The sequence below is a fragment of the Adelges cooleyi genome, unplaced genomic scaffold (genome assembly GCF_023614345.1).
Source record: "Adelges cooleyi isolate 19-005CV unplaced genomic scaffold, UGA_ACOO_1.1 ACOO_flye_CR_arks_rails_tigmint_CR_PRNA_23, whole genome shotgun sequence".
NCBI classification, from domain to species: domain Eukaryota; kingdom Metazoa; phylum Arthropoda; class Insecta; order Hemiptera; family Adelgidae; genus Adelges; species Adelges cooleyi.
In genome coordinates, this window is record NW_026095893.1 from 17187718 (window position 1) to 17203631 (window position 15914).

Below are 15914 nucleotides of genomic sequence, written 5' to 3' on the forward strand. Positions count from 1 at the left end.
GAATGTCGCATTCAATTACAATATTTTTAATTACCAAATCTGAATTCTATAAAAGCAATAGTTGACAATTAGTGTTTTCTTTAAATTATTAATATTTAACCAATCAATAAGCCAATCAATTCTAAACAATAAATTGACAAAAATCGCTACTACGATAAGTTTTTTTTTTATTGAAATCAACCAATTTGTATTGGACCACAATATTGTGTTAATGAGCGGAACAGCGACTGAAACTAAGAGCCGTCATGTCAGTTACGTTCGGTCGCATAACACAAAAAACATTCTGAAAATGTATAATCCTCAACGACAATATTGTAAATCTGGTGTTTCGCAACGGATTTTCGCAGCCGAAGATTTCTGTGGTATTTAATTAAAAGCAAACCGGTTCAATCCAGTAGTTGCATCTCTATACAGCCGAAATAATGTTTAAATCGGATTTACGAACCAAAGCTGTAACGTAACAAATAAAAAATAAAAATAATTATCTCAACTACATTAAATGTTATTTATTGCATCGGTTCGACATTATATTTACCAAAACGCTGCTGCCTAGTATTTAGACGCCAGCGCTCTTAATTTAAATACAATTTAAAACAATATTTGACCCATACATCAGCTCCATTAAAAAAAAAAAACATTTTACCGTTTATTGAGGCTCCGTGGAATACACCCAAATTAAAATGATTTTTTTTTTTTGTTTATTTAGCGTTGATGTTCTGAGCTAAGCTAAAATCGAATGGGTATACACGTTATGTTTAACGAGTTCAGACACAAAAAAGAGATTACCCACGTCCCTCAGGATTTAAATTCATTAAAAAAAAAACTGCTCCACACACAATATCCTGTACAGACGGAAAACGCTGATAATTGAAAATGCAAATGAAACGATGCGTACATGCATATGCATTCCATGAGTTTACTAAAATAATAATATAATATTGAACACACCGGCACCGAAGTCTGTTGGGAAAAAAAATAGTAATGTATATTATATAAAAGTTATTTTTTTTTCACCGACAAATGCGATGGGAGGGATTGAACTGTAACGAGCTCGATTATGCTGGTCGTTTTTCATCAAATATATCGGCTTGTAAGAAAAAAATCACCGTTCCCTGGTTTCATGCAATGGTAACGCCTAGTCACGAAGACACGGCTGTGGTCGAGGCAATATAGATGGGTAAATAAATATGCTCAAGCCCCCTTTTTTACGGCCTGTTCCGAAAGAAATCGATTCATCGGGGGCTGTCCCGCGACGGTGGTGATAATCTACATCATTTTTTAACTAGACAATTTTTATTGTTTCGTTATATTATGCAATGGTTAGCTGTGCGATGCTCCTATTTGAAATAACACACGAACCCTGACCATTAAATCCCTGATTTAATGGAAGGGAGCTGGTTTATAAAACTAAAATAATTGATCAACTTTGGATATTTACTTTTTTTTTTAATCAAAATATTAAATCTATATTTTTAAAATTTTAACACAATACGAATGCAAATAAACAACTTACAGAAACAAATTTTAGAAAAAAAATTATTGACAAATACCCAGTAATGTGAAAGTTATAGATACCTTTTTATATTGGTAAATGACAAAAATGAGTAAGAGTTGATTAACATTAAACTTCTTAATTTCAGAAATAAAAAAAAAACAAGTTTATCTCCAAAACATAAACATATATTCGATGGACAAAAAAAACTAAAGTTTAACTGTAGCTCTCTGCTTTTGCAAAACAAATAATTCATCTTATATAATAACCAACTTATAAGTTACCAAATTGAGTAGAGTTAGAGAAAGCAATTATTCTAAAATATCTACAACTCGACAAAACTAGATTTTTTTCCCAAAAAAACTGTATTTGTAATTTGTAGATAGACACAAAATGTATTTTACAATAAATACTTAAAGTGTACCTATTGTTAATGTGTAAACTATATCCCTTTTTTAATCAATATCCTTGGGCGTTTTTAAATAAAATTAATTAAAATAATACAATTCGAAATTTAATTTAACCAAATAAGCTTTGAAATTATTCAAATACAACAGTCGCCTTGTATACATTACACATATTACATACCAAATATATTTTTTTTTTGTAAAGACGATTTCTATAGAGACAAAGACTGCGATTGAAAGATATTAGCATTATGAGCTTCATCACATAATCTCGGTTGAAGAACACTTCATCTTTGCACAGTAGACCATGTCAAGGCCGGATTTACCAATATTAGGTATACACTACAAGTACAATGCCTATAGGCTAAATTGTAAGCCGAATCCATCAATGGATGACGTACAATAATAAATAGAAATCTAAGTCCCAGAAGAAAAATAATTTATAATAATAATAATAGCAATAATACTAATTCCATTGAGTGCGCTAATACTACTACTACTAATAATAATGGTATTCAAAATGACATAGCTAAATCATACCTTATTATAAATGAATAATGACAGTTCAATGGTAACATTAATAAATTAGAATGTTATAATTTGTCATCGAGAAATTAGAGTTAGTTAAGTTGTATACATTCGATTGTAATTAGAGTGGCGCAAGAGCCGGATTAACCAATACAAACTGTATACAAAGAGCCTAGGGCTTAGGGAAACATACTGGATCCGTGTCTTTTTACTATTCAACCTTAAAAAAATAAAACACACCAATCATTCTTGTACCAAATAAATAAGGACTCTTTATTAGAACGTTATTGGAGTGAGCTGATTTTTGGTATAGAAGAAGTTATAGATAACTTTGTTGGGGTGCTATAAGTATTTTATTAAATTCATTTTTTTGTTATTAAAAGAAAATTCCTTCGGATTTTCATTTGTTCACTTTTTTAGCATATGCCAACGAAAGAAACCGTTTAATTGGCACATTTTTTATTCATACATTTTTTTTTAAAAAATTGTTTGCCTACTTATGGGACCTAGCCCAACTTGTATCATGCTCATGGGCAGTCTGTCCGATATAATAATGATATGTAAATTGTAAACGTTGTAAAACATTTATTATTATCGACTGGGCCGTAAAAAAAACTATTTTATCGATATTAATGCAGTCGGTACACTGACGTTTTTACCGCTTGTTTTTAAAAGACTTAAAATTGTTGTTAACCATCGATAAAACGCCATAAATTCCGGGCAAGACTGATTTACGGGTAAAAAGTAAAAGCTATATCGTGGCGCATAGGTAAATATAATAATAATAATATAGTAGCGACCATTTTGCATTATGCAGACGGGTTAGTCAACATAAAACTATTTTTTTTTTTTGTAGGTATATAATAAGACGGTGAAAACAAAATAAAACCCGTAGTCATTCGCACTTCGTCTCAGTATTTGTATTATATTGTTTTGGCGGTCTGAGTCAACATTAGTTATTGTGCACTCGTCAAGATGGTAAGATACATTGTAGTAATAATAATAATATTATTATTATTATATTTAAACATAAACGGGCACAACGTGAGTGTGCTAGAACTATTTTTGAGAAACCGATCGCGTTAATTAAAGACAATTTTAATTAAACATCGTTTATCGCCTCAAAGTATCTGCCGGCCATTCTTCAATCTTCATAGAGGTGTATGATGCATGCAGTATACTTTACGGCCCGAGTACATACATAAAGCCGATTCACGGATATACTCGTGGCCATGGAGAACAGCTGGACGTCGAGCGAATATTATTTTCAATTTGGGGAGGATTCTTTTGTTTGCTTTTTTCGGCCGACCTGATTTCGTTTCAATGGAAACTAATTTAAAATCATACTCCGGCAAGACAATAATATAATATAATAACGTAAAAAAAAAGAAACAGTACATTGCCGCGGGGTCCGCCTATTGCAACTTCCGTAAACGCACGCGCGTTGGTATTAGGATCAAACATTTTTCTTAATAATATAATTTTTGATCCGGAATCTTCGTTATAATAAAATACAATACAAATAATTTTCAACTATTGGGTAAAAAGGTTTTGTAAGAAATATTTGTTTGGTGGTTAAGTATAACATCCAAGAGATCTACATATAGTCAGTCACATAATCTAAGCAAAATTATTGGTCCATAATCAAGGTTTTAAGTACATAAAATCCAAAACGGTACAAGTTACATTTTTTTTAAAACCTGAATAAATTATTTATCAACGATACTTTATTTTAACTGTACTTTTTTAAAAGTGTATTCTTCAATTTTCAATATTTACAATTAACATCACCCACATTAAAAATACAATTTTTTTTGGCTCTACTGTAAAATTTTATAAAAATCACTAGTATCCTTTCCGTTTTCTTAAAAATAATTTAGAAATTAAGTATAACTTAATTAAGCAATACAATTTGCAGAAAACTACTAAAACTATAAAAATATGCTCAGTCAAACTGTTGAGGGCTGTCATTCGTCTCAATTTTTCTTAATCTAATTTAACGTATAGGCAGAGATGTAAAACAGTTTAAAAAAAAATGTAAAAAATATTACATTTTACAAAATGGAAACCATGTTTGAAAACAGAAAACACGAAATTAAATAGAAAAGGTCAACAATTAATTTAAAACCGTTAATCAGAATTAAAACCAAATGATAAATACCTATAATTAATTTAAGTGAACTAAATTGTAATAGATTAAAATATATTACAACAGATTTGTTCCTAAAAGTGAATAAAAATCAGTAACAAATTGATATATACCAATACGTTATCTCAAAATGTTATGTTGAACTATTAAATGTTTAATATTTTACTTTTTTCTGGAACACTATTAATTTTTGAAATTGAAATGGTCCGTCAAAGTAACAATAAGTAATAACGACCACGTAGACAAAACCCAATTTAATAACACTTACTTAACTTCAAGTTATAATCGTTTAAAAATAGTGGAAGAAGAAGAAGTGCGACTGTGTCAACATTTTTTAGTAGATTGTTTTGACGATGTATACTGTTGAACGAATTTACCTAAAAAACGTTGAACGCGCTCAGCACATACTTTTTAGTAGGTATATAAAAAAAAATTGCCCATTGTTTGCGGACACTTGCCCGGTCGCACATCGAATGGTAATATTTTATTTTTAGCATCAATTATTAAATCAAACCCGCCATAAGCCGTTAATTTTGTTAAAAACAACTAAACAAAGTTGTTTGTTTAAAAAAAAAATCATCCGTATCACACGTTAGTCTAGCGTCTACCATTAATCATTACCATAACAAGTAAGAAGTAATTGTAATAACCAGGTCAAGATGAACATAAAATTTCGAGTGATAGGTCGACTTGTAGGTTTTTTTTTTTGAACTTACAACTAATAATAGAAACCACGGTATCGTCATTTGGTTTTTCTCGGAGAAAAAAAATGAGCGTTTTACATTAAAAAATCGTTCGACCCGTATTGAACATAAGCACACTACTATACACGTATACACACTTAATTTTATATATGTACACAGGTAAGTACGATTTATGTGTACAACACACACCACACACACTGTGGAGTATATAATATATCTCTATATAAACGTTCGTTACCGTTTTTCTCCAATTTTCCCGTCGGCCAATTTATTACGGAAACGTGCCCGAATTTTTATTTACAGAGCGGCAAGCAAAGCCTTATTATTATATACTCGCAGGTACGATACGACCGTGGGGCATTAAAAAAACCGCCCACGACTTCCATTAGCGTCAAGTCGTTTGTCACAGGTTTATAGTGCCCATCGCGGCCCGCAAAATCCGGAACTCTATTAAATGTACGTATTTTAGTCCCGCCAAAACCCTATCCTCGGACCAGGTCGTCGGTGTGCGCGAACCTGAACCGGCATACAAATAGCCGGTTTAAACACTTCACCTCCCCCCTCCCCCCCCCCCAAAAAAAAAAAATAAAAACCCCAATCGCTTTCTAAGTCTTTCGCCCTCGCCCGCCGACCGTCTTTTTGTCTTTACGAGAAAATATTTTCTTCCCCAAACCCCGCCGCCGACGGTACACGCACACACAATAACGTCACACCCAAAGTTCGTGCCCGAAATAAAAGAAGCTTAACGTGCAGTTTATACTTAGAACACGATTTACCCGATTACGGCAGTTTGCTCGCACCGCAGCGGCACGTTCGAAAAACGAATACACTTCGAATCGCCGCCGCAGTCTTTTATTCTTGTTTTACCCTTTTGGAGAAATAATTAAAAACGACCGACAAACACAATTTGCGCCCCCCCCCCCCCAGACAAGGACCCAAGTACCGCAATTTACTGAACAAACGATAGTAAGTAAAAAAAATAAAAAGTACCGCGCGATTCAAAATATTACAAAAAGAAAAAGTACAAACAAAATACACGATAAAAAAGTACTCAACGGCCGCCGCTGTTCGTTTTAATTCAATATAATATATATATAAAACTGTTCCGGTGTAAGGTGACACGTGAAAGGTTTTTTGAGTGGTTTCGTATAAATCAAAACCCTTTATTTTTTTTTTATAATTATTGTTGTTATTACATTATGGGCGCATACAATTATTGTAGAATACACTCGTTTTACCGACGAACGCTGCCATTGTCGGCTGTGTCTACGGTGTCTTTGAAATAATCGCGACCCTTTGAAACGAGATACGCCGAAACACACCAGACCGCAAGTACCGACGACGGATGGGCTGCGAATTCGGCGTGTATTCGTTTAAAGAAATGTCAACATGTCTAATCCGACCGCCTTTATTCGTCACAAAGATAAAGGCAGGTCGCGGTATCCTCTGCCGTACACGTCAATAGAGCAGCTTCAATCCCATTAAGTAAGAAGAGACTTGGACGATGTAATGAGACGTCTGATGATTCTTTTCAAGGCGCAGAGACACGGCAATTAGTCTATTTCGCGGTCTTGTAGTTTTGACGAAAAATTAATAAATACAAGTCTCAGGGCGGAACTTGCCACAAACCACCTCAAAGACGGCATGTGTATTCGATTTGCATTAATTCTTGATCTAATTAACGAATAACATTAACTTAAACCTAGAGTACTTTACTGAGTCTGAGATACCGGATAGACGACCATTTTGTCACCATTTCCGGCTTGATTGAGCCATGTCATACACAACTGTCGAGACATAATAAAAGTTAGCGCCTAACCTAACCAAGAAAAGTATAAATCATAATAAGATGATACAAATTTAAACTAATTGTTTAACCTGAACATTTTTTTTTTTAAATATAATGACATTAGAATTTTAAAATTACTGAAAATCCGGTTTTTGTCCAACTCTGGTGATGTTGTACAACAATATAGCTTTTAATATTATAGGAACAGATGACATTTACCATGTATGTAATTATTTAAATTAATAATGTTTTATGGAGATAAATGAATAACACTAGAATTGCCGAACATTCCAAAAACGAACATCTACTTCAAAACATGTTTTCGATTAAAAAAAACAATAATAACAGTATTTCCACTCTCTTGTTATTATAGTATAAGTTGATGTAGAAACAGCATAACAAATACATTTTTCTGTCGCCGTTTGTTTAAAAAATAAAAATAAAAAATAAAGCTTATTGACGGTCCGGCAAATGTAAAATATGCGTTTGGTTTAAAATTACAAATAATATACAGTTTACACGGAGAACACTTACACGATGAGAAACAAAAAACGGATCTTGTCATAAATCTAATACAATTACACGACGGCGGACAAATTTGCATTTTCTGTTTATATTATAATTTCAAATAAGTAAGACTATTAATGTCAAAATAAAAAAAAATAAAAACCCCAAATCCGTCTAACGGGCGTTTTCGTTAATACGTATACAACTATAAGAAGTCTTAAAAACCACAAAGTTCCAGACACGTAATTATATAGCTGTAAATTATTTTTCATTTTTCGTTTCCTATAGGACTGTATAAAGTATTTTTTTTTTTTTTTTTATAATTAAAAGCGTTTTTGGGGGGGCCGATGATAGCATATTATATACAACGTTGTTCCGACACAAACCGGGGATAATAGATCAAAAACATAATATTTAGCTAGTTAAAACGAGTGGGCGTGATCCGACTGGCACTGTCCATCCGACGTAAATGAATTTATGGCGTAAAACAACGTTAATTAAATGATAATTATCATTGCACTAAACTCCCTGTTGCACACAACACACGCTGAGAATCGTACCTACAAGTAGATATCCACAACACACACACACACATTATCTGCACTATAACTACATACATATATGAACTGCAACAGTATGATATCGGTATACATTTTCTTATTGTAAATTAAGACAAGAAAGGAATAAGACGTGGTAAATACCGACTATGTGATAAATCGCACGTCGTTAATCAGTGGCTCTCTCTCCGCTAAAGATACCAAAAAAAAATATATAAACATCAATCGAGACACATGTAAAATACACACAATAATATTATACACGAGTACCAGTACTGTACACACAATCGACCGACTATACCGGCTTTATAAACAGCATAATATAATATAATCATAAAAAAAATACTGAAAATATTACATAGTTGATTATTACACGGAACGTCTGTATAATAGTCGACGATTTACTCTAAGGAAGTCAATGGACTCGCGGTATCGAACCATTCCTATAATAATATAATAATCGTTTATTAAAAGTAAACTACTGTTTATCTATGACAAATAATATGTATACATACTGTAAGCAACACAAATATTTAGGGGTTGCTTATTGGCATCAAAGTTTAATACAGTGATTCTATACAGTACACGTCAACACAAAATATGCATTATACTCTATTGTTTACCTAAAAATTCTATTAACGTACAAAATAGTTAAATAATAAAAATATAATAATACAGTTTTTAAATAAGTATACTTCTAATAAATAAAATAAAAAACCTTAAACTTAAATTTGTAATATCAATATCAAATTGTGACTAGTCCCTACACTTGTAAAACAAATTTAAATTTACATAAGTGTGTTAACGTTTGGATTTGATTTTCAGTTTGTTTTTATTAATGATTTGAATTAGTCGCTTAATCTCTGTCTCGTTTTGGTTGATTTGTTAACTTATGCCACGAAACATCAAGCATAGATTATGTTCTGTTGGCTGTTTTGATAAGAAAAAAAAATGTATAAAGGTATTTCTAAATCAATTGTAGTTTGATTAATCATTCACAGTTTAACCTAAGGGCTCCGGTACCGAAAATTGCAACGTCGCCAACTATGAGCAAATTTGGAAATGAAAAATGTATCAGGTTTAGTAAACAATACCTTTTTTGCATAAACCAAAAACGAGACAGCGATCAAGCGACTAATTCGAGTTACTAAAGAAACCCGAATATCGACAAGGCCCTCGTGGACGCGTTATCAATAATAAAATCGCAAATTTAAGTTCTGGTTATAATTTATTATTTTTCAGTACACCTATCGGATTTGACTAGATTTTAACGGCGACAACGTTGGTGCAACCGCCCGGGGGTGGGGGGAGGGGGGGGCATTGACGTATAACATTATATTGTGAAAAATGATAATATTAACGGTTTTAAAAACCATCACGAGAAGAAGATCCTACACACACGCCGGTGTTCTTCGTCCGCCGTCCAACGAGTGTAGGCACACGCGAGATAAGATGTACTTTATCAAGCGCACGCCTCTGGAGAGAATCGAGATACAAAAAAAAAAAAAAACCGAATGAAAAATAAATTTGTACTCGGCAATACAAGTGTAAAATACACACACACACACACACGCCGGGATTCTAATAACATTCGGACGGTAAACAATTAGTCAATGTTAAGCTCTTTATTACGATTGGTTTAACACGGCCACTTTCTCCGGCCACGTGTGTAGGTACATCTTCTATACGAACCCCCTCTGAGCCTGAGATAATATGCATAATATTATACACGGCACTCCGGTGCGTTACACGCGCTATTTGTTATTCAAACACTCACAAAAAAATACCACTAACAAGATAAAATATATCCAAACAACACGATTCCGAAAAGTCAGTTAATTCATTTTTTTTTTTACTCTCCCGGATCGCGTCTTACCGTAGTGGGTAATAATATTATTGCCGGGACACGTTCACAAATTAAAAATACAAATTAATATACACTTAGCTCGGATGATTTACCGGCTGTGTACGAATCGGTCAGCATAAATACATATATATATATATATATCATAAACTCGGAAAATGATAATAAATTTAAAAAATAATAATAATATTACAGCGGTACAAGCGACGGCCCTGTGGTATTATTATCATAACGTATACACACGGTACTACACCTACTGAAATGCGTAACTAACGAAAACCCATTTGTGTGGAAGAAAATTATAATGAGCCAAGGCATTGTGTATACTGTGTATTGTACTATGCCACTATAGCGATACGGATAAGGATATAACTCAAAATTATCATCGGCCAACGTTTACAAACGCATTTGTTTTTTCGGATAAAACAGTTTACAAATATTTCTTTGGCAGGATGGCAGAATTTTATTCGTCAGTTTTGGTGTGATCATACCGGACACGTTTAAATGGGTATACGTAATACACAAAGTGGCAAAATATAATATGTACTAGGTGAATTATCAAGCTATGACGATGAGCTATGTAGATTCGTCAAAATAAATAAATTCATCTGACGTCTAAATAGATTTTCGGTTCAATTTTTAATGTGTGGTATCGTGAGAAGTAAATTTTTATAGAAACAACAAAACAATTTTGGAATTTTGAGTATCAATTATATAATGTTATAATATTATCTACTTCAATACTGTACTATAAAAATAAATGGGTAGTTATTCAAATTAATCATTAGAAAAATATTTTGAATTTTGTAGTTAAAATAAATCGAAGCGTTTACTTAGACTATTGCTTTTAAGATATATTTTCATGTGTATGGAGAACATTTTCAAATAAAAAAAATGTAGCATTGATATAAAACTAAAAAGCTATTGCTTATTTAGATTTGTTAAATAAACTACAACTTTAAAGCCCAATTTTATTTGTCCTAGAGAAGATATGGTATTTTTAACATGTATAATATGATTGGATGATGTACATGGAGAATTATGATGGATATGTTTTTTGTCATTCAAAAATAAGCGTCATCAATTTCATAAGACCTTTTTCGCGACATGGGATAAGGATAAATATTTGGTAGTTAAAAGTTTTCATCATTGTGTTGTCAATGACATTTGTAATAATAATAGACAATTATAAAAAGACAATTTTATCACCAAAAGTTTGTATTGCTATAAAAAATCTATAGTTAGAAATTTAGTTCGACGTACTTTTACTTTTTATCTTTTTACTAAATATAATGTTCTTATGTTTCCTGTCAAACTTTTAGCATTTAACATCTCGAAATTAGACTAAAGAAAGATCTAATGTAAACCTTTGATACATTCAAATATATTTGAAATTAAAGTTCCAATCGCACTCCTAAATAATTGCTTAATGTTTAGAAAAAAAACATAAATTCTCACTACGCCTTTAAAATCTATGCTGCTTTATATATTTTGGTTTAGTGTTTTTTTTTCCACATTAATATTTAAGTGTTTCCCGGCTACATTATTAAACTTCTACACAGAAACTCACTGAAAAGTCTCACCACGCTTAAATAAATTAAATTACAAGCGCCTACTGGGAGTACTAGATGGGAAATAAAATTAGTATTCGAGTAGGTATAGAATAGCGTTGACGTGGAGACACAAGGGCGGTGTTTAAACATTTAAATCGATAATTTAATCCAAAAAAAACTTTTAGGTTAAAGGAAAAAAGTCCTCTCTCTAAAGTTCATGTCTAGTCAAAAAGGTAAATTATTATTAAACTATAATAAATTACCTTCTTGGTTACATTTTTAATGGCGTTTTTTTGCTTTGCTAGTGGTTAACTAACTTAGTTTACTTTTATAAAATAAAATTCACTGCGAAGAAAAAATTACAAACAATGTAGTGGTGATTTATTACCTTTAGTTATAATTCAACCATATTGACTATATTAAGTAAAATACCTTGTTTTGTATGTCTTATATTGCAGCCAAGAAAAATGTGTTGTTTATAAACGTCAGTTCAAAATTTAAAATCATGCGCCCTACAATAAATTCACCATTAAACTTTTGTCATATTTTATAAGTCTTATAAGAATAATTACACTTAAAAAAAATGTATTTAGCTTATATAAAAAAAAGTACAACCACAGAATTGAATCCCCACTATTCATTACTACTTATTAGTAGTATTTAGAAATTTTAATAAAAACATAGTGTCTATTACAATGAGTTTTATAAATAGAAAATCAAATGATTAAATAACAATAAGATAATACTATTTATGTGATCACTGACTCTGCAAGGCTTTACTCTATGAACCTGGTAATTAAAATAATATATTTACTGCTAACGTGACAACAGAATTAATTATAAAACAACGTTAATTAAGTTTGCACACAAAAGCAAACAATGTTCCTCGGGGGTTGTATACTTTCTTAAAAATATTAAAAAATAATACTTCTCATAATTAGGTCGGCAATTTCGATATAACAAGTGAAACTATTGATTTTTTATTATTTGTATTCACTATATGTATATATATATATATCACTAACCGTAACTTGAGGGGGGAAAAAAATTCAAGTAGATCAACAGCGATAAATAAATCTGGATAAGCCGATAAAAATATTGACAGATTGTTCTCAAATCATTTACTGACCTTAATAAACTGGATTGATTTCTTTGTGTCCATTGTCGATTGATCAAAATTTACGTGCATTATGAAATTAAAACTTTAAAAAGATCACCTAATCTTGGTTAACGCTACTTTGTCAAATTAAAGGAATACGTTTTAGGTTTACTAATCGACAGTTAAAATATGCCAACGACAACCCAATGGTTTTGAACACATAGATACAAGTAAATGACACTAACCTGTTAGATGGTTTCCAGTAAATTCAAAGTCGTCGTCTTGATCCCAATGCTTCAGTGATAAATTGTTCAGCGGCGTAGCGTTTGCGAATTCCAAATTTGCAAAATGCCAATCCAAAATTTGACGATCTTTCGATGACAAGTACACATCGCTTAAAAAAAAAAAAATTAAAACATCATAAGTTAAAAGCACTGCATCGGTTATCTATTTAATATAGAAAATATTAACTAAAAATGTACAACAGTTACACAAATTCATTAATTAATAATTACTAAGTTATAAATGTATTAAAGAGTTAGAAAATTTAAAACAAGTTACACTTATAAAAGATTAATTATTTATACTGAAATAATATGTACAACACGAAGCTTAAAAAAAAACAGTGTTTCTTTCTTTCAGTAAAATGTATACATATAAATATTTTTTTTTTCAAGCAAACTTTACAAATTAGTTTAAAATAAAAAAGTAACTTTGTCCAGCCTTGCTAATATGTCAATAGTTCATAATAGAATTAAATTATTAAAAAATTAATCGTTGTACCTCGGCGGAGAAGCTTCCATTTCTTTTAATTTATCTTCAAGTTCGTTCTTTTGTTCAAAAAGCTCATCCCATTGCTACAATGACAAAAAAAAAATGTAAGTATTATTGTACAATTATATGTGTAAAATTTTGTTAAAAATTAAAAGGTTATCCAATTATCATACATTTTTTATTATACAACAGATAAAATCATTCATACTGTGTTTAACAGAAATTCAAATGAAAACAAAACTTAAGGTGTTAAGAACATCTAATCAAGAATAAGTCTATCATAATTTAATGTAAAATCCAATGTCATTATGTTTTTTTTTTTTAATTATTAAGTATTCACAAAATAGTATCCATTTGTACTAACACACACTTAGATTTAATTTAAATTCTAAAAATGTATTTAGGCTAAACACGAACAATAAATAACATAGTATTTTTATTTCAATAAATATCCAAATAATAATTTATAATTTAAGAAAATCTTTTAATAGTTGAATCAAAATATTAATTTTAATGGTTATTTAAAACGGTCAAATTAAATTATTTAAAACATAATTTGAAGCCATAAATAAAAATGTATTTAAAATAATTGTTTGTTATTTAAATATTATAAGCTGCCCAGGTTTCTTTGTAAATGGATAGAATATTAGATGGAAAATGATTGAGATAAAATTTATAAGACATAATAAAATTTGGCAAAAATGAATAAACTATGGCAACTTGGTAATTTTTTATTTAAATTTAGAAAAACGTTTTAATTTAGCGCATTATATAATTATTTATTTGAAATCATTAATTATTTAGAACTTAAATCATATTTTACACAAATGTAAATATACATTTTTTTTATTATATTCCTTGAAAATTTATTTCAATATAATTATTATTTGCATTTTTATTTAAATAAAATATTATTTAAATTAATTAAAGTTAAAATTGAAAAAATGTTTTTGAAAATACCATTTGTTAAATCAAAAATGAATTCTATGTATCACTAGAATTTGTATTTAAACAAAATAATAATGCTCAGTTTAACGACACCAAATTTTACTTTTATATTAATTGCCAATTCCCTCGTGGCCGCCTTGTATGCAAAATTTGAGTTGATATCGCTATCTTTTGTTTCGGCGTTTTCCTTTTGCTGAGCATATAAATCTTTCAGGACTTCTTGCACATGAAGCATCTGTAAAAATTAAAGCATAAATATTTTTTTATTATTACCATACAAGACCAATTTGTGAAAGTCAATTTACACTCGAGATAAATACTTATATTAACCTTTTTTTGGTTAGTTTTTAGGCGTTCTTGTAAATTCACATAATTTTTCATGTGTTGAGTTAATTTTTCCTTTACGTGTTTCTCTTGCAGTCTTTAAAGAAATAAATTCTAGTTAAATATCATGTCTAACTAATTTTTTTTTTTTTCAACTTGTATACATACTTTATAACCCATTCGAGTGCGTGGCCGAGAGAAACCGACTTTCCATTGCAGTAATTGAAGTCCAAGTGGTGAGACAAGTAGCTGGTAGCTTCCAAAAGCCGATTAAATTCTTTTTCGACCATTTCGTCTTTGTCTTTTGGAACTTGCTGTTAAAAATATTATACAAATCATTAAACTATAAAGCAAAACAGTGTCATAGTATTAGACCTATGTAATTTTTTTTTTTTTTTAATCGTAAATATATTATTAATTGCTAATAATAATAGTTTTTTTAGTCATAATTACGCCCTCTACAGCTCAGAACTGATACCGGTATTAAACACTTGCTCAAAAGTAAACATTGTTTATCTGTACAATATTATTTTAAATAATATATTTGATCACTTACAGTCGACACTAAGGCGTTCAATTTCCCGGGTTCGTAGAGAGGACATTTTTGTCTAATACGGTGCAGTTCCATATTGATTTGTTTCGACAAGACCGTAACGGGGTTCCCACCCAAACCCGTAACTACCATTGCGCCCAAATCTGCTACGTAAGTATTTTTCCGAAAAGTAGCGATTCGTCCGCCGACTCGGTCCTAAAACATAAAAGTTTTTTTTAGTTAATTTTCTACAAGACATCTAGGTGTTTATTGAACTAGAATTTAATTTACCCGTGCTTCGAGTACGACCACTTCCATGCCAAATTGTTGCATTTGTTGAGCAGCTGCTAGTCCAGCAATACCCGCTCCAATTACAACCACTCGTCCTACTTTTTTCGAGGGAACAGTCTACAACACCAAGTTTAGTATTTAATTTAAATATTCATTCAATTGAGCTATTACGTTGCTTACTTTCAATCTCTTGAATACACCAAAGTTTATGTATCCATGTCGCTCTAAATATGCGTGTATGCGTTGAACTAGGACTTTGTCGGTGTTGTATGGCGGTTCGATTAAAGGCAATGACGCTTCAAAAATTAATTGTTGTTTTGGGTTATCCAGCCATTGCTGCAACTGCAATAAAACCAATAAATTAATACTAAAGACTATGTAGGTAATAAATAAAAA

General features: G+C 30.8%; 1 protein-coding gene across 2 annotated transcripts in view; it reads right to left on the minus strand.

The window, feature by feature from the left end:
- Positions 1-15914, minus strand: part of LOC126836037 (lysine-specific histone demethylase 1A) — a 414770-nt gene that overhangs the window by 397138 nt on the left and 1718 nt on the right. For both annotated transcript variants that reach the window (XM_050568998.1, XM_050568999.1), the window contains exons 5-12: positions 15699-15860; positions 15519-15635; positions 15252-15443; positions 14864-15009; positions 14702-14792; positions 14475-14606; positions 13433-13506; positions 12895-13043 (exon numbers count right to left, since the gene is read on the minus strand). In XM_050568998.1, coding sequence (XP_050424955.1) covers positions 12895-13043; positions 13433-13506; positions 14475-14606; positions 14702-14792; positions 14864-15009; positions 15252-15443; positions 15519-15635; positions 15699-15860 — 1063 coding nt within the window. The remainder of the gene's footprint in view (positions 1-12894; positions 13044-13432; positions 13507-14474; positions 14607-14701; positions 14793-14863; positions 15010-15251; positions 15444-15518; positions 15636-15698; positions 15861-15914) is intronic.